The following is a 19,682-nucleotide window of genomic DNA, read 5'->3' on the forward strand; positions in this document are numbered from 1 at the left end:
TCTCATGAGTTATTAATACTATTAAATGCCACATGGCTCTAAGTAAATCACCAGCATAATATAATACATGGTTAAAGAGCCTGATGTGTATGTGTGTAGTTGTGTATTGATTGTGATGAGGGTGCATAAACTTGTAGAAGTGCATGATAATAGCATGATATTCCAGGCAAAATAAGTAGTTACAGATAAAGTGTATTACAGTGCTGACTGTTTGTGCTGTGATTCTTTAGCTCGTCTTACATGGGACAGTTTTTGCCAGAATGTCTCCAGACCAGAAAACCCAGCTAGTGGAGGCTCTACAGAGTGTTGAGTGGGTCTCACACACACACACACAAACAAACCAAACACATACACTCACACATACATACACACACATACGTACACACACACACACACATACACACACACACACACACATACACACACACACACACACACACACACACCAAACACACACGTACACACACACACACACACGTACACATACACACACATACGTACACACACACACACACGTGCATACACACACAAACCAAATGTGTGCGCACACACGTATACATACACACATAAATATACACATACACACACACTCACACACACGTACACACTCACACACACGTACACATACACACACACGTACACATACACACACACGTACACATACACACACACACGTACACATATACATACACATACACTCACACACAAACACACACACACGTACACATATACACACGTACACACACTCGCACATACTCTCTCTCACACACCAACACACACACACACCAACAAACACACACACACATAAACACACACAAAATATAAACTTTTTATTTACACCTATTTTTTTTGTTTTGTTTTGTAGTTACTATGTTGGAATGTGTGGAGATGGTGCCAATGACTGTGGGGTGAGTACGTCTGTACATCTGTATGTCTGTACATCTGTACGTCTGTACGTCTGTATGTCTACATCTGTATGTCTGTACATCTGTATGTCTACATCTGTATGTCTACATCTGTATGTCTACATCTGTATGTCTGTACGTCTGTATGTCTGTACGTCTGTACGTTTATACATCTGTATGTCTGTACGTCTGTACATCTGTATGTCTGTACGTCTGTATGTCTGATGTATTTATGCACAAATGCATTTTTGTTTATTTCTTTCTTGTCTCTCCTCAGGCCCTAAAAAGAGCTCATGGGGGTATCTCTCTCTCCGAGCTGGAGGCCTCAGTGGCTTCCCCTTTCACTTCGAGAACTCCTAATATCTCCTGTGTGCCCAACCTAATTCGGTACAACAAACCTGTGTTCACACGCACGCGCATACACGCACACGCACCCACACGCACACACACAATCATCAAGCCTAAAGCTAAGGTCGTCTAAGCTTTGAGACCTACCCAGACTCTGGTCTCTCCCAGTCAGCTGTGTACATTAATACAAGTCTTCTAGCATCTTAAACTATTACTTGGTTAAGAAGGCTTATTACCACATGCTCAGGGCTTTCTTCTGGTGCCCACCAGCTCTCGTAGACTTTCCAGAAGATGCATTTTGTAGCTGACAAATGCCAGAATTCCATTTTCATACGGTAGCTTGTACATTTGCAGGGAAGGCAGAGCAGCTCTCATTACGTCTTTCTGCGTGTTCAAGTTCATGGCCCTTTACAGCATCATCCAGTACATCAGTGTCACGCTGCTCTATTATGTAAGTAACTTCCATGAAGGCAGAATTAAAACCTTCAAAGTACTTTATTTTTAAATCAAAATAATACTGAGCATTTGCTGTGATTGGTTCACTGAAATTGCTCCTGTCAGATCCTCAGCAACCTGGGCGACTTCCAGTTCCTGTTCATCGACATCGCCATCATCCTTGTTATAGTGTTTACCAGTGAGTGCAATTTCTTACTCATTATACCTTTTTTGTGTGGTTGTTGATCCTGTGCTACATGTGATGTCTCTGTACCTTAGCAAGATTTGTAAATAAGGTAATGTATACACACACCGGCCAATTTATTAGGAACACGTTATCTAATCTGCCGATCGTGTGGCACCGGCGAGGTCGAGAGGTTCGATTAATGTTCACACCATCCATCAGGGGGCAGAAAACAAATATGATCTCTGGGACTTTTGATTGTGTGACCCACCATGGATGTTGGGACCATTTTTCACACACAACACTCCTTAGACTTCCTAATAATGTGGACGGTGACTCTGTATAGATTGCCTGACACCCTCAATGCTTCATGTCATTTATTTTGCACTGATATTTTTTCTTTGTTTGTCTCTTTTCAGTGAGTCTGAATCCTGCATGGACTGTGCTGGTGTCACAGCGACCCCCTTCAGGTCTGATCTCAGGGCCTCTGCTCTTCTCCGTACTCACTCAGATCCTCATTTGCCTCGGATTTCAGACCCTCACCTTCCTGATGGTGCGCAACCAGGACTGGTACGAGCCGTGGACACCCGAGTCAGAGTGAGTCGCTTTCTCTTGCCCGTTGCTCGGACGTCAGAATAGCCTCAGATGATACGAGCAGCCTTTAAAGCGGAAAACATGCGTGATGTTCTGACTTATGGTTTATCAACTTTTACCTTCTTTGTTTTTCAGTGCCTGCAATACCTCCTCCCACAGCAACCTGTCCCTTAACTCCACGGTGGTCGATGACCACAACATCCAAAACTATGAGAACACTTCCCTATTCTACGTCTCTTCCTTTCAGTACCTCATCGTCGCCATCGTTTTTTCCAAAGGAAAACCATTCCGTCAGCCCAGTTATAAAAACTGTAAGTCCTCATATGTACGTACAGAAAATACCTTTCCACACTGTACATAATACTGGCATCATTTAACTGGAGCTATATTGCAGACTGAGTACCTGTCGTTTGTCAGAAGAGATCGATCCAAGCTCTTCTTGTTCGACGTAATGGTGTCATTGCACTCCATTTATTGTAGTCACTAAAGATTCTTGCGAGTTGATAGAAAATAAACCGGTACCAAAATAGCAGAGACTAGAGTCAGTAGGAACGTCTCTATAGAAGCTCCAAATACACAGATGGCTAGGAGGACAAAACAAAAGACAGAAGATGGAAGTAAAATGAGTTTCTTTACCAGTAAAAAAAACAACAACTTACTAACATGTAATATTAATAATAAAAACTGTGCACTAAATCTTCCATCAGCTCAGCCGTTTCTTACGGTTCTGGCACGTACAGACACGTCCGTCCTCTGTTTATACGCCACACTGTTTGTCATTTGTCTTGATTTATTATTTTGTGGCTTGCGTTCGACATATGTTTAAATCGTATATTATTGTGAGCTAGCATGAGGATGTGTTTCTTACAAAGACTCTAAAGTAGGGGTCCTCTCTGGTCTAAAGACATGTACCCGACCCGAAGGGACCTGAATCCCTTTTTACCCGAACCCGACGTGCAGAATTTTATTTTTTAAGAAAGACCCGACCCGAGACAAACCCGAAAAAATCAGACCCGAGTCCGACCTGACCGGTTTTTTAACCCGAATGTCCAGGTCTGTTTCAGCGAAAATTAGCTTACCGCCAGCCACACGATGTCGCAAACGGTCTTGGCAAATAGACGAGTGGTTGGAAAAGGACTCGAGTCGAGGCACACACATGAGATACAGTAGTTCGGGTCTTCATGGGTCCGTTCAGTAAAAACACATTCATTTTAAATTACCCGAGACCCGATGCCGCTATTATTATACCCGACCGGTGTCCGAGGTACACGTGAAACTTTTAGACCCGAACCCGCTCGGGTCTCGGTTCGGACCTCGGGTTTTCAGATCTAAGTGGACCCGTGAAGACCTCTACTCCAAAGCTCTTATATAATCCACCCTGGATAAGGGTGTCTGATAAATGCTTTAAAAGGGCAGTGATCCATGCACACGATAGGATAGGTTACATTAAATCTCAAGAGGACTAGTGTGTTTTTCAGTGCAGGTCTGTATTTCACCGACCGATGGTAATAATGATTTGTCTTCCTGTATTTGCAGGGCTCTTTGTGGTGTCTGTTCTCGGCCTCTACGTATTTCTGTTGGTCATCCTGCTCTTCCCGATCGCTGATATCGATCATGGTTTAGAGGTACGTCGGTTGCTTGTTGCTAACACTCAGCATGGAGGGTTTGTGTGTGTGTGTGTGTGTGTCTGTAGCATTAATAATACTTCAGTAGTGTTTAGTTAACCATAAACTACCCTGATGATGATGTACACCAGAGATCAGCCATAACATTAAACCCACTGACTGGTGAAGTGATAAAATTGATCATTTTTTTTTTACAGCGACGCCTGTGTGTGTGTGACAGATAAAGCAGCAAGTGAACGATCAGTTCTCGGAGACGTTTTTGTAGGCAGGAAAAATGCGATGGATAGATAAAAGGATCAGTGTGTCTCCAAACGGCAGGTCTTACGGGGCACGCGGTTCCTGGCACGTGGTGGTTAGTAGCTAACGAAAGTGTTACGAGGAAGGTGAATCAAATGTCATAGGTGCCTAAGGTGCTAATTCAGTGGTTCTTAACCTTGTTGGAGGTACTGAACCCCACCAGTTTCATATGCCCATTCACCGAACCCTTCTTAATTGGAAAAATAAAATATGATTTTTTTTTTCAAATTCAATGTTCTGTGCAATGTTCTGCAGCGAATCATTGGGTCCTGGCATTTACGTGACATGTATCACCTACCTGAGCTTTGGTACACGACAATACACCAGGAGTGGCCCTTTTCAGCAGGATTATTAACCCTTTCATGCTACAGAGATTTTTCTGAGGAAAATGATGACATGAGTTTAAGGTTTTGTGCTAGCCTCCAATCCGATCAAGTGTGGGACTGTGGGACGTTCTGGACAAACAACTCCACTCCATGTAGACCTATTGCTTTTAACACAAGACAATTAAGACAAGACATTTTAACACAAGATATTGTTTCATTTGCAAAGAGGAATTGCTTTCATAGGTGAGACAGCAGTTACTGCGGTAAGATCCAGTGGTCCAGTCTTGAGCTAAAAAGTAGCTCTTCCTGAGAACCTGAGCAGCTATTGTGGACAAAAATCCTTCTAATATTGCAGAGACAAATCCGACATGAGCGTTTCTTATTAGCAACATGCGAGGAAAAAGAGTCGAGAGTCCATGGTTACCTCACGGTTGTGAGCTGTGACCTGATGGGGAGATCAGATCGTTATGCTTGGATATTGCAAGATCATGACCTGGGGATGAATCACCTGGGATGATCAGCAGCAGTTCAGTTCTGCTGGGATCGAGCTTCAACCGATGAGCCATCATCTACAACGATATGTCTGCAGGACACGCTGAGATCCGATCAGAAGCTGTGGTATCTGAGTGCCGGAAGGAAAAGATAAGTTAAATATCATCAGCGTAGCAGTGTTAAGAGAATCTGTGTGAGGAAATAACTTCACCAAGAGAGTGAAAGGAGAGGACCAAGTACTGAGCCCTGTGGGACACCAGTGGAGAGTCTGCATGGAGCAGATGTCACTTCCCTCCATGTTACCTAATATGAGCGACCTTCCAGGTAGGAAACCATTCCCACGCTGAGCCACAAATGGGTGGACAAGAGAGTCTTGTGGTTGACCGTATCAAGCTCTGCTGAAAGGTCGGGGAGGATGAGGACAGATGAAGCTTGGCTGATGTAGCAGCATGGAGTTTCTCAGTGACATCCAAAAGGACAGACTCTGTCGAATGTGCAGCTTAAAAGCCAGACTGGTTGGGAAAAATAATTAAAAAAAAGTGATACTGGTCTGTAGTCAGCTGAGGGTTGAGTAGAGAAGAGCAGATGTGGAGCTTACAAGGGTCCTGTGCCGAAGCTTCAGGCTGTCCCTTGTAGAAGAACGTCTTGGCAGAAGTCACATCTGAAGAGAACTTGGCCAGGAGGGTACAGTATGAGGCAAGATCTGCTTCGAGTTGTGATTTCTTCCACTTTCTCTCTGATGATGATCTCTCTTCATTTGCTGAGCAACAAATCTGAAAGCCAAAGAGCAGAACAAGAAGTCTTCTTGGGTTTAGTGGATAGAGGGCAGAGAAAATCTATGGTTGAGGAAATAGAGGAGAGGAAAGTGTCTGTGGCTGAGTCCAAGCTTAATGAGTAAAAGGAGTCAGGATCAAGTAGAGATAAGAGTGTCAGAAGCTACAGAAGAAGGGTAGACAGAATGGAGGTTGCGGCTGGTAAGAGAGAGAGGTTGAACGTCAGTTTTAGGTAGGATAGGGAGAGTGATGGTGAAGGATACCAGGTGATGATCAGAGAAGTGAAGTGGGGTAGCGGTCATGTCTGCAACCAGGTCCAGGACATTTCTTCCTTTGTCAGAGGGGAGGTTGAGATGGCCAAGCACTGTCAGAGGGGTGCTGTAGGAAGGAAAAGCACTGAGCAGTGTGTCCATTTCTTCCAGGAAGTCTCCTAGGGGACCAGGAGGGCGGTAGATAACAATGATGACATGGTTGATTGGAGAGGTAACTGAAACGGCATGAAATTCAAAAGGGGAGATGGTTAAACACCATCTCCTTGACAACAGTGGACCTGTACCACCACCCCTGCCTGTTTCCCATGATGAGTGAGAGAAAGCGTACTCAGAGGATAGAGCAGTTGGTGTAGCAGTGTACTGTGGGGATGTCCAGGTCTCAGTTAGTGCCAGAAAAAAGGAAGGAGTAGTGGGAAGCTAAAGCCAAAATAAAATGAGCTTTCCTTACGTCAGACTGGCATTTCCAGAGCCCACCTTCCACCACTGTGTGAGACCCAGACAACAGAGGAGGGTAGATGAGCTTACTGTAAATGTGACCTCTGCTCTGTAGACGAGAGCATCTGCGGATGTAAGAGGTGACTACAGAGATGGGTTTGAGGCACATCAACCAAAAAAGTCAACCAAAAGTGAGATTTAAAATATGGTTTGGTAAAATAGATCAAAGCCAAACTAGACATTTCGATTTAAACGAGTAAAGCCCTGCCCATAAATCACACCTTAAGGGAGACTGAAACTGCTCCTGATTAATCAGCTGAGAGAACAACTATGCAAAGATCTCGAGAACAAACCAATGTTAGAATCGTTCGAAATGTTAGAAACAGAAGACAGAAAACATATTCAAACAAAGAGTTATTATTTAAATGGGATTTTGGTGTGAAATATCACAGCACACCTTCAGAGGTCTTGTGGATCCACAAGTTATGTTATGTCTGATCGGTGTTAATACACTTTATTTGTTGGGGATGAAATCCAAACAGTTCTGTGTCATTTACTCTTACAGATTGTGTGTGTTCCTTTCTCCTGGCGCATCACCGTATTGATTATAATCCTGATTAATGCTGCCGTGTCTGTCTTTGTGGAGGTAAGTGGACAAAATGTCTGTCAGCTATTTTATGGTTCTTCCTTTTGTAAGTAGCCTGTTTAGTCAGGAGGGTAACAAGAACGCAGCTCACAATTCATATTGGATCTTTTCTTTTATATCTGCTGTTATGTCATGTTAATTCAGCTCATTTTGGCTTTTTGTTTTTTATTATTTATTTATTTATTTATTTAACATATTTTTACATATTTGCAAGTGTGAAGTATATGGATCGATGCCTTCCTCGAGTGTGTCGTACACACTATAATCCTTCTGACCCTTTAACTACCGGGTCATAAAAGGTTCTGTGTAGATGTTCAGACTGGAGCTCAATGAAAACCTCCCAGGTTTCTGACCGAGTGCAGACGTACACTTCAGTATTGTAAACGTCATGCACACAAAAATAAGACCCAACTAATTTTACAGTTGCAGCAGACCTATTCATCCTGCCGTATAATCACTTCCTTTTTCAGATCCATTTTGATTGTCTGAATCTTAAAAGCTTTGAGTTCCACGAGATCACGTTCCTCTCAGCTGAGTTTCTGAGGAACCTTTACTGTAAGCTTTAACAGGCAGCTCAGAGCTGTAGGACAGACTAATCACTGCAGGTGACGCCATCTCGTTCTCCGGCGAGTCCAATCATGTCTTTAGAGACCTCAGTTGTAGAGATTTTGCCATCTTTCACCTCCTTGAGGAACTCTTTACTCTCTTTCTCTCACCACTAACTCACAGCCTGAAATCACTCCCTTCTCAGTAGGTCTTATCTAATTTGCTACTGTTGCTGTAGCAGTTGAAATCTTATGAAAGCCATGTGATCAGTAGCTCTCTTAATTCTTTCCGCCCCACTACGATATTCCATAGACCATCGTCCTTGACGTCGTCTTATGGAAGCTTGTGTTCAGCCGAGACAAGCAGGGCAGCTATGGTGTCCCCCCTGCCACCCCGCCACCACAGGTTGGGAAATCACACTTCTGTTCACCGTTACTTCTTCACTTGCTACTGTAACATCCGCCTTTCCCACTGTCTGTCTCCGTGTGTCTCTCTCTCTGTCTGTGTCTCTGTTTCTCTCTGTCTTTTTGTCAATTCAATTCACTTTAGTTCAATTTAAATGTGCTTTATTGGCATGACAAATTGTACACTGTATTTGTAAAAAAAAAAAAAAAAAGGGCACAGAATAAAAGCTGCACAGAAAACAAATGAGAGAAAGTGCAGAATACAAAACAAACCACCAAGTCAACCCACCCCCTCTGTCTGTCTGTCTCTGTCCGCCTGTCTGTCTGTCTGTCTGTCTGTCTGTCTGATTGTCTCTTTATAAGTCTGTGTCTTTTTTGTACTGTATGTATGACTCTCTCTATCCTCTCTCTATCACTGTCTACCTTTCTGTGCTTTTGTATGTATTTCTCTCTTTCTCTCTGTCATTCTGTCTTTTTGTATTTCTCCCCCTCCCCCCCCCTCTCTTTCTGTCTCCCCCCCCTCTCTCCCTCCCCCCCCTCTCTCTCGCTCTTTATTAAATGACCTCTCGTCACTGCCATTTCTGTAGCCCTGTTGTAATGTTTAACTCGTGCATGTTCCACTATGATCTCTCTGGATGCTACTTTGCTGCCACCTAGTGGCCCTGCTCTGTTATCAGTGTTCTTATGATCCAAATGTTCCTGATCTCTTTAATTATCTCTAATACTCCTGTTTACTTTAATTGTGCAGCTTACAACATCTGAGATCATTGTTAGAAGTCAGAGTTTATTTATAACTGATGATTTGTCCCATCAGTTTGTTAACTATAGAATAAAGGACCAGATTAAATTAGTGCTTCCATGTTGAAATGTGACCCACTGGTTGTTTTAGTGATCAGACAAATTACACAAGTGAGTAGCTTTAGATGGTGATTTCTTTCATGGTTGTGTCCCACAGTCCCATGTCAGGCATGACTGATGTCTTTTTAATAAAAAGCATAGGACAATGTTTTCATTGTTTCTCTTCCTTCCCCTTGTCTTCTTTGCTTCATGTGTTTGTGTGCAGGAAGGAATAGACCTTTGTGCGTCCAGGTTCTTCTCGTGGCTGTGTTGCCGGCGTAGACGAGTACCCAAAGCTCGCTATATGCATCTGGCCCAGGAGCTCAGTGTGGATCCTGACTGGCCTCCCAAACCCAAAACCACCACAGAAGCCAAACCTCCACCTCAGTCAGAAAATGGCTCTTACCAAATCATTTCTGCTTCCTAGCACACACCCCCTCCATCACCACCCCTCCACCCCCTCACCTCTCACCCCTTCGGATGCTCTCGTATCGTGGATTGTAACGTCAGAGAAGAAAACGCGTTCGGTCACCATAAGGACTTTTGTTTTGTAATAACTAAGCCACAGACATTATTCTCTCTACAGAAGCTTCATAAGCAAGGTTTATTCCTATCCATCTTTTTACGCCACAGGCTGGGAACTGTGGATACTCCGTGCAAGGACCACACCATCTACAGCCATTATTTTTTACCGTCAGATTCACTTTGTACTCGGACCGAATTCGATGAGCTGTGGCTGCGGACTCCTGACAGAAAGGACGTTTCTTGACTGCTGCGCTGTTCGCTTAGCCACAAGTATCTTCATAAACCGGGCTGCGTACATCAGCAACCTGCTTTTTGGAGCCGACCGACGTCGTAACCGCTTCAGCAGACAGTATTTACCACCAGTCATTTCAAAAAGGAAGAAACTATATGTAACGTTCTTTTTGTATTTCTTCCCATGGAAGAATAGAGTCACGATTAAGCAGCTGCAGGCCGAAGGAGTGGTGTATACTTTCGAGCGTCTTTAAGTGAAAACAGGTTTGGGAGAAACTTGGCTCTTAAATGCATACGATTTCTATTCAGAATCGCCGAACAGAACAGCAGTCAGTCAGTCAGTCAGCCGACAGCGATGAAGGACGACTCCTGTGTAAGATGTCAAGGCTATTTAATTCAGTATATTAGTCTCCGGTGATCTCTGAGCTCGTCCTTCATACACTTCAAGCAAATCTGTCAGTCGTCGTCGTCCGTCAGTACGGATAGAAACGGTTATATTACTATATCAGTCCAGTCGAGGAGTTCAGTCTGATTTACGACCAACACTATGCTACATTTCATCGTGTTCAAACTCCCGACACGTTACCGCAATGCGTTCAGTCCGCCTCCGTTCCCAGTGGGTCAGACATATCAGATATCAGATAAGAATTTTACATCATGTCCTTTCTGTGAGCGCAGCCTCACATTCAGCATTATAACGTTTTAATGAAACGCTGCTTTTTAACACTTAACGACGTAACGTAGTGATGATGAGATCCATGGTGTGTTTTCCCTGAGGAACAGAATTCTCCTTTTCTTTTCTTTTGTATTTCAGTCCTTCGGTTTCCACCCAGATTATGACTCGTACCAGCAGTTTGATATTTTGTAAAGGAACTAAAATGCCTGAAGTTATTAGCGGTGATTAGATTAGAAGCTTCAGATTCACTTGGATGCTAACGCATGTAAGAAAGCACAGAATCAACAAGTTCAGTCTTTTTAATTAATGAGAGATTTTAATATCCAAACTTTATCCCTAGGCTTCGTCTCCGGTGTTCATGTCGACTCGGTCTGTTTATTTATGCGCACTCATAAAGTATACATGTGTGTTTTCCTTGATTGTGGATTTTTTTTTTTCTTCTTTCAGTATAAGGGCTAAAGCTTTACAAATTTTGTTCATTCCTATTTTTGGTACTGTTTGGAATCCTGTGCGATTTTCTCTGTGATTGTGATTGTAGTTGTAACGTCTGCTCTGGCCTCGTCGTCCTCGGTGTAAACGTGATCATGGCCGTTTCTGCAAAGAAGGATCGATATTTATTGTACTGTGACGTAATCAGAACTAACGATCAGCTCTGAGTCTAAATGCATCCGTGTTCTTACGTTATTTAACGGCCATGTGACCCTAAAAAAGATGCGTATGTAAATTCTGGGGAAAGAAAAACACACACGATCTGAAAAATCCGACTCGTCTGTATTCGGCCGACAGGACGGGTGTTTTTTTTTTGTTTTTTGTTTTTTTTTTGGGGGGGGGGGGGGGCGGTTCTCTGTGTTGAGGGAAATGTTAAATTATTTTTTAATTGTATTGTCTGTCATTTCTGTTTAAATCAGTGTGTATATACACAAGGCTGTGTGTGTATGTGCGTGTGTGCGTGCGTAGAGCACTTGTTATTTTCCCCCGTAGGTGAGCTAATAGACATGTAACTAACATGGAGGACGTCCAGTTTATAATCCTGCACTTAATTATGTAGCTCAAACGTTCAATCAAACATTCATAAGCACTCGTACTGAACGTACGGAATCATAAATACTTTAAACGCCGTTTCGCTCAGACGTGTGCCGACACACACATGACGGTACATGAAATCAGCCGTGTGTCCGAGGGTTTCTGTGGTCAGGACGTTTTATCTAAACGGAGCCACAATCGACTGTTTAATGCTTTATTTCAGAGTCTAAATGCTTCAGATGGACAACATGCAGAATTCATTAAATCACTTACAAGCATTTTAAATCAGCAAATCTGTAGAAAATGTCTGATGTACGCTTTACTGCAAACGCCATCAAGTCTTTTCTTTACCCGTGGATGTCTAGTATTATTATTATTATTAATGATGGTTTCATTTCCTCAGGGAAATTATGCTCAGATTGTTCTGAATAAAAGCTTGACACTGAATAAATGAATGAAATGCAGTGTGTCGGCATCCTGAATATCTTCTGTGTCCATAAACACTGATGTGGAAACAATCACAATTCATTTATTACTTTTGTTTGTTTGTTTGTTTGTTTTTTTTTTGCATTTTTTTAAAAAGATCTGCTACTTATTTTGCTCTTGATTGTTTTTGGAATTGATTAAAGAGCGAATGTTTTTCTACACATTATTACAGTCTGTCTGTCTGTGATTGTTACAGCACTAAACATGTGACAAGCACGTGACCTGATGACATCACTTCTAATGCAGGAAAAAAGGTTTTTATGTGGTTATTGTGTAGTGTGTGTGTCTGTCTGTCTGTCTGTCTCTCTCTCTGTGTCTCTCTCTCTGTCTCTGTGTCTCTCTCTCTGTCTCTGTGTCTCTCTCTCTGTCTCTGTGTCTCTCTCTCTCTCTCTGTGTGTGTCTCGGTGTCTCTCTCTCTCTCTCTCTGTGTCTCTCTCTGTCTCTGTGTCTCTCTCTCTCTCTCTCTCTGTGTCTCGGTGTCTCTCTCTCTGTCTCTCTCTCTGTGTCTCTCTCTGTCTCTCTCTCTGTCTCTGTGTCTCTCTCTGTCTCTGTGTGTCTGTCTCTCTCTCTCTCTCCCTCTCTCTCTCTCTCGAGTTCCTAGTCTGATCACCACTTCTCCCAGACCTACTTCACCAGTCCTTACGTTCTACCCCAGGTTACAGTCTCATTGCCTTGTGTGCACGCTGCATGATTGATCTTCAGTCAGCCAGCAGTTATGCTCAGACCTACATGGCAAAAACATCATAGAAGCAGCACTGGTTAAAGTGGTAAATGACCTACAGTCTGATCAGGGTTGTGTTTTCTTATCTGTGTTGCTTGATGTACAGTTTTTTCCCCCTTATGATTTTGTACTAAGGCACAATTATATGTTTCTAAAATGCCAGATGAGAGACGGCAGTGTGTGAAGGTCAGAAGGCAGTGGATGCTTATTATCGTCATTCTCCTTGATTCTCACGAGAAAGAAGTTCAACAGGTTTTCTCATTACAGAGTAACACTAGGTGATTCCTTTTGTTTCATTGTGTGCAGCAATAAAAGATCTTGGTGTGATTATTGACTTCTGGTTTCTCATTTGAATATCCTGAGTACTCTTAAATACAATCAATCAAAATCTCTCCCTCTCTCTCATACTGCCTGATCCATCCTGATGCCCTGGTTCCATTTGAAGTCTAATCACTTGGAGGTGCTCACTGCTGCTCAGGATAGACCACATGGGCAACCTGGAGATATCTGTAGATAGAACCACTTAGAGAGGAGACCATGACCGTAGCTCACTGCATTGAACGTTTGATGGCTTTGGCATGAAGAAATTAATGTTAAAACTACACTGAATTCAGAAATGATGTTGCCGCTCATGCTCATAAGTTTCTCAAAAGATCCTGGATACACAATTGCATTTGACTGTATATTGTAGAAAGAAAATAATTTCTAATCACACTCTGCAGCATCACCCAGATGAGGATGGATTCCAGCTAACTACCATCTCAGAATTAGATGTTTTGTCTCAAGACAGGACTTAGAGAAACTTGTTCATGCTTTCATCACCAGCAGGGTGGATTATTGCAATGGACTCCTTACTGGGATCCGCAAAAAGACCATTAGACAGCTGCAGCTCATACAGAACGCTGCTGCCAGAATTCTGACCAGAACCAAAACATCTGAGCACATCACTCCAGTCCTCAGGTCCTTACACTGGCTTCCAGTTACATTTAGAGTAGATTTTAAAGTATTGTTACTCGTTTATAAATCACTTCATAGCTTAGGACCGAAATACATTACAGATATGCTAATTGAATAGAAACCAAGCAAGCAGACGACTCAGATCATTAGGATCAGGTCAGTTAGAGATACCAAGGGTTCACTCAAAACAAGGTGCGTCAGCATTTATTTATTATGCCACCTATAGCTGGAATCAGCTTCCAGAAGAGATCAGATGTGCTTCAACAGTAGACACTTTTAAATCAAGATTAAAAACATCTGTTTAACTCTGCATTTACTGGATGAGCGCTGTGCTGCTTCACCCTGACTGTACTTTTTATCCAAATCACTTTTACTCCTGTTTTATTCTTTTTAACATATCTATATATATATTTTCTCTCTTTTATAAACTGTTTTCTAATTTCTATGTAAAGCAACTTGAATGACCTCTGTGTATGAAATGTGCTATACAAATAAACTTGCCTTGCCTTGCCTTTTTGGATCTGGTTCCTCTGAAGGTTTTGTCATCATATCATCTTAGGGCTTTTCACAGATTAGTCAGTGTCACATATTAATACGTTTCATTTCATTCGGCTGTGACTCAGTTAAATGTGACCTGTCCTAACTTGTTTTTGCTCCTCATAAATTTGCCCAAACTACACATTAACCCAAGCACCAGCTTCAAAAACAGTCCACTTTCCTCAACCTTTGATCTGGGACCCAAACTGTGGAGGCTGGAGTAAGAAATCCCTGGAATGTTCCCTCAGAAACAGCACTGGAGATATTATACTTATCAAACTTTTATGTAAAATATTCCTGATTACAGACTTTAATCATCTCATTGGTCCATCAGCTCTTTAGTGAGGGAACATGTTAACGGTGATGAAACCCGTCCTCCGTCTCCTACGTATCAAATCCACCAGCATATCTGAATGGATCTGTTTAGTTTTGCTGTTTAAATATTGATATTTACTTTATCTGAGATAAACTATGGGACATTTTAAAATTCTGGAGATTATAGAACTAAATCGTCATGCTGTTACTGATTGCTTTGGAAACTTTCGCCACATGCGAAAGTCGTGAAAACATTCGCAGGTTTACAGCCTCGTTATACAATGATGCATATCGTAGACTGGAAGGTTCCACTGCTCATGTGAGCTGTTAAAAAAAGTCCGATAGCCAAATAAAGCTAAAGGTACATCGATCCCTCCCAGAAATGCTTTTTTTTTCTTAGATGTAATCAGGAAAATTGTTGTGACTCATCTATCCATCGTGACATTGTACTTGTCATGCTGAGTGATGGGCGGAGGTTGATAGCAGGCTGTTGATTGGACACACCAAACCTATAAATAGTGGAGCTCGTGGTTCGATCTCTATAACATTGTGAAAAGATTTTGTGGATCATTTTTCTGAAGGAAAAATAAAGATGAGCGGATGTCCATTTCTAGCAAAAGCTCATCAGTACGTATAGATTTTTTCCCCTAACATATTATTTAAATAAAAGAAAATCACAATTGTTTTTATGTCATATTTTTCAAAATTAGTTTTAAAAGCAATCCTGAAGAGGAAGAAGATGAGGATTCTCAAAAAGGCACCAACAAAGACACCAGTGGGGGAATCGTTTATGGAGAATACCTGCAGGTAAATTCAGCTCAGTTTGTACGATGATCTTCTCTGTTCGTTTCAGTTCACGGATGTTTCCACCTCTCTTTTAGCTGGATAAGATTATTAACGCTCAGAAACTGCAGAGCGAACTGAACGGCAACAAAATCCACGATGAGCATCTGTTCATAGTGACCCACCAATGTAACCCCATACATTACTTTTATTCATTTACTTTTTCATAAATTCTCCTTTTCTTTAAGTTGTTATGTTTAATAGATACAATGGAATCGTTCTGTGTTCCAGCTTATGAGTTATGGTTTAAGCAGATCATGTGGGAGCTGGATTCGGTTCGGGAACTGTTCATTCACAATCACGTGAGTCATTCCGACATTTCAACTCTTACACATTGAACAAAAATTAGGCGAAGTCTCATCAGTCGTGGATTAAATGGAGAACGATTTGCTGACAGGTTCGTGATGAGAGGAACATGCTGAAGGTGGTGAGCCGTATCCACAGGATCACCATGATCTTCAGGCTGCTGGCGGACCAGTTTTCCGTGCTGGAAACCATGACGGCTTTGGATTTCTTCGATTTCAGGTAAAGAACAACATCAGATGTCTGAGTGGACGAATGAAAATGCTTCTATTTTGCATTTGTTTCTAAACAATCTTCATTACAAATGATGTTGGTGAAAATTCAAATTTTGGAAACATTGACATGAATTTCAGAAGTTATAGGGGTTTTATTTTTTTTATTTTTTTTGCTTTAATGACTGTGACTTGAGCTGCCTGGACTCCACAAGTTTGTGTAAACCCTAATGATCTGTTTTAGAGTGTTGTCTGATCACACGCTTTAATAGAACTTTCCTTCTTTATTTCCAAATTTAAAATAAAATAAAAAAGAAATCAAATTAAATTCCTTTTATAGTGTTCTCAGGCTTTTCGGTGCAAGTTATTTTGTATAATAGGGGTGGCTTAGTGGTTAGCACGCTCGCCTCACACCTCCAGGGTTGGGTGTTCGATTCCCACCTCCACCCTGTGCCTCGGAGGACATTGTCATGGGGTGTGTGTGTGTGTGTGTGTGTGTGTGTGTGTGTGTGTGTGTGTGTGTGTGTGTGTGTGTGTGTGTGTGTGTGTGTGTTACAGGGAATATTTGTCATCAGCTTCAGGTTTCCAAAGCCTTCAGTTTCGTCTTCTTGAGAATAAGATAGGAGTTTCTGAGAAATTGAGAGTTCCCTACAACCGCCGTCACTATAGGGACAAGTTCCACGGGCAGGAGAGTGAGGACTTGATCAAAACGGAGCAGGATCCCACACTGCTGCAGCTTGTAGAGGTATAACGTAACACCGTAACACTTCTCTTTATGTCCAGTTATAAAGGTTTAATAAGTCTAATAAGTAAATACTTAAGTAAAATAAGTTTAATAATTCTTTACTTGTCATTTAGAAATGGCTGGAGAGAACCCCTGGCCTTGAAAGGGATGGCTTCAACTTCTGGGGAAAGCTACAAACAAACATTGACGATGGTTTCAGGAAGGAGAAGCAGAAGCTTGAAGCAAGTATTTAAATCAATTCCATTTTTTAATTCATATCATGTTTTGAACAAACATCTCAGATTTTGCCTTCTCTCACAGAAAATGCCAAATGGTGAGAAGAAACGAGACTTGCTGGAGATTCTCACGAAGCAGATGGAAGTGTTCACTTATCTGTTTGACTCCAAACATCACGAACATCTCTTAAGCAAAGGTGAACCCAGTCGGTTGCTCTCGTCTTCTTTAACTTTAACCTTTCTTATCTCAGATTGAGAAGCTGACGTGAGCGTCAGCGTCTTTACATCGTAACTAAACCTCATGATTCTATGTACTACAGGAGAACGCCGTCTGTCCCACAGAGCTCTTCAGGGAGCCCTAATGATTTACTTTTACAGGTCAGAGCAAGCGAAAAAGCGAAAAACAAGCGAAAAACATATCCCTGTCATTAATGTCGGTGTTTTCATAGATGTTGTGGTTATGCATGGACAGAAGATGCTTCACAGATGTTAACCAGACTGTTCTCTTGGTTCCCCTTGCAGAGAGGAGCCTCGCTTTCAGGTTCCTTTCCAGCTTCTGACCTACCTGATGGAGGTTGATACACTTATGACTAAATGGAGATGTAAGTCTAGAACTTCTGGAAAGTTTCTAACGTGTGCCATGTAGTTTGGAACGTTTCTTAATTTAACCTTCGTGTTAGCTGTCAGAAAGTTAACAAGCACCAACCTTTGTCATCAGATAACCACGTGTGCATGGTGCACAGAATGATTGGCAATAAAGCGGGCACCGGTGGTTCTTCGGGTTACCATTACCTGCGTTCTACTGTCAGGTGAATACGATCCACTGATGATCCATGTCCAAAACCTTAATAAGTGACGTGTCAGATAGCACAGAGCATCATATAGAAAGAACAGTAGGTCCTAAAGGGAAAGTTTGATGCATTAAGAACATTTAAAGCCTATTAGATTTGTAATGGAAATGTTTACAATGATTAGCTCATGTTTTAATGGAGTCTATCAGGCTAATTCAGGCACATTTCATGCTAGAATGATTGGTATTGACACTTAGCACTCTTCCTTCCGTAAATAGTGACCGTTACAAAGTGTTTGTGGATTTGTTCAACCTGGCGACGTACCTGATCCCACGAAGCTGGATTCCCAAACTGAACCCCACCATATACAAGTTTCCTTTCACCGCCGAGTGCAATGACAGCTCATACAGCTCCAGCGGCTCATGCAGCAGTGAGGAAGACTAACCAAACGCTCTGCGCTGGCACGACTGCAACGTACCAATGAAAATAATGCTTGATGATTTTTTTTTACTGATTTGTACAAATGCTTAATTGGAATTTCTAGAAATCATTACGCCAAACTGATAGTTGTAATATTGTACATATTATTTATTAGTTCAGGCATGTTACACAATCATATTATTTACCCCTGGATGCCATTTTGAATGATTTACACGCTGCAGGTGATTTTTTTGTAAATATGTATTTTGTGCAATCGAAAATTCATGTACATTTTTAATAGAAATGTTGATTTTCACTGCATGTTTTAAGAAGTGTGTGATATAGTTAATAAACCTTTACCCGTGATGGTGTTTTAAAATTGCATAATGTTGCGTCTGTTTTGAAAATCAAGTCAATATCTTCACAAAGTTTGCTCTGACGAAACAAATGTGCACACAGAGTTTACTGACCTTCATCATCGCCCACCATGGCTTCGATGGCCAAAAAACACAAACATTCTTGAGAATAAATCAGTATACAGTATGTTAATGTTCATTAAGGACTAAATTTGTTCATGTTTTAAATGGTTGTTCAAGCAGCTGATGAACGTAATCAATTCTGACCTTGTGCAGATGTTTTACGGCCATGAAGGCTAAGAACAAACCCACTGGAGGTTAAGCTTAAGGCACAACTTGTAGTAGAAAGCAGTGGTTGTAGTTTAGTGTTAAATGCTTTGGTCTTCTGAAGCTTGTGAAGTTAAATCCCCTGAATCCTTTGCAGCCGATAATCCTGCCTTAGTTATAAGCTGCTTCATTTAAAATAATCATCATATGGCACAAACAAAAAATCTGCTGTATTACTCCATCCTTTCTCTACATCACTTACTCTCCTTTCCCAGGAGATTTAGAGAACAATGCAGGGTACACCCTGGACAGGATGCCAGTCTATCACCGGGCACAATCTCACAAACACACACACACACAAAACGGTTATTTTAACTTGTTTAGATGCAACTCGGGCTGCAACGCTTGACTTTTCACTGGGGAGGAAACCGGAGAACCTGGAGGAAACCCCTGGGAATCCAACCACGAACTCTGGAGGGGTTAAGCAAACACGTGCACCTCCAAACCACCGTGCCATCCAATAATAATCATATGTAGAAGAAGAAGAAGTAAAAAATGAAAATATTTGTTTAAAGAACCATATTACATTGATTCAAAAAGATTCCCTTTGGGAATCCCAAACTAAATCTTTTTATAGTTCTTTTCTATTATAAAGGAAGTAATAGAACTGTTTAGGTTTCTATATAGCAGGATATATTCTATTTTTAAGACGGGATGCCACAATGCCATAAAGACACCAAAGAAACCCACAAACCACCTCATGACTGGTAGGACGACTGGAGACGACCTCCACACTCATGCCGTTAGAAGTCAATTTAATGGTTAATAAAAGATGTGATTGCAAAAAGTTCATTATACTGTAGATTCAGCACTAACTCTTCCATGGCGAAACCCTTAAATATTCAATGATACAGATACAGAGTATGTAGAATTTTATCTT

General features: G+C 41.7%; 2 protein-coding genes across 4 annotated transcripts in view; both read left to right on the forward strand.

Annotated features, from left to right (window-relative positions):
- Positions 1 to 12,226, forward strand: part of atp13a3 (ATPase 13A3) — a 35,692-nt gene extending 23,466 nt beyond the window's left edge. The window contains exons 24-34 of one of the 3 annotated variants that reach the window (XM_027171419.2): positions 231 to 310; positions 866 to 908; positions 1,183 to 1,292; positions 1,608 to 1,704; positions 1,815 to 1,887; positions 2,292 to 2,469; positions 2,602 to 2,777; positions 4,003 to 4,091; positions 7,252 to 7,332; positions 8,191 to 8,283; positions 9,346 to 12,226. In XM_027171419.2, the coding sequence (XP_027027220.1) occupies positions 231 to 310; positions 866 to 908; positions 1,183 to 1,292; positions 1,608 to 1,704; positions 1,815 to 1,887; positions 2,292 to 2,469; positions 2,602 to 2,777; positions 4,003 to 4,091; positions 7,252 to 7,332; positions 8,191 to 8,283; positions 9,346 to 9,546 (1,221 nt within the window). In that variant the 3' untranslated portion in view covers positions 9,547 to 12,226. Of the gene's footprint in view, positions 1 to 230; positions 311 to 865; positions 909 to 1,182; positions 1,293 to 1,607; positions 1,705 to 1,814; positions 1,888 to 2,291; positions 2,470 to 2,601; positions 2,778 to 4,002; positions 4,092 to 4,288; positions 6,102 to 7,251; positions 7,333 to 8,190; positions 8,284 to 9,345 lie in introns of those variants that run through there. The other 2 variants (XM_027171422.2, XM_027171423.2) reach the window with 2 other exon arrangements.
- A 2,848-nt stretch (positions 12,227 to 15,074) lies between these two features.
- tdo2b (tryptophan 2,3-dioxygenase b) lies at positions 15,075 to 18,501 on the forward strand. Its single transcript, XM_027171427.2, has 12 exons — positions 15,075 to 15,217; positions 15,301 to 15,397; positions 15,472 to 15,562; positions 15,665 to 15,735; positions 15,831 to 15,958; positions 16,507 to 16,693; positions 16,807 to 16,914; positions 16,994 to 17,105; positions 17,229 to 17,286; positions 17,431 to 17,510; positions 17,627 to 17,717; positions 17,978 to 18,501. The coding sequence occupies exons 1-12, from the start codon at positions 15,183 to 15,185 to the stop codon at positions 18,141 to 18,143; spliced, it is 1,224 nt and encodes a 407-aa protein (XP_027027228.2). The 5' UTR covers positions 15,075 to 15,182; the 3' UTR covers positions 18,144 to 18,501.
- Positions 18,502 to 19,682: the final 1,181 nt, after the last annotated feature.

This window comes from Tachysurus fulvidraco, chromosome 2 (genome assembly GCF_022655615.1).
Source record: "Tachysurus fulvidraco isolate hzauxx_2018 chromosome 2, HZAU_PFXX_2.0, whole genome shotgun sequence".
Taxonomy (NCBI): domain Eukaryota; kingdom Metazoa; phylum Chordata; class Actinopteri; order Siluriformes; family Bagridae; genus Tachysurus; species Tachysurus fulvidraco.

Bases quoted from the DNA above. Each gene is read 5' to 3' on its own strand.
- tdo2b (XM_027171427.2), top strand. From the start codon at position 15,183: ATGAGCGGATGTCCATTTCTAGCAAAAGCTCATCA. The intron at 16,915-16,993 runs GCAAGTATTTAA...CTTCTCTCACAG, and splicing joins AGGAGAAGCAGAAGCTTGAA to AAAATGCCAAATGGTGAGAA. The intron at 17,511-17,626 runs GTAAGTCTAGAA...CTTTGTCATCAG, and splicing joins ACTTATGACTAAATGGAGAT to ATAACCACGTGTGCATGGTG.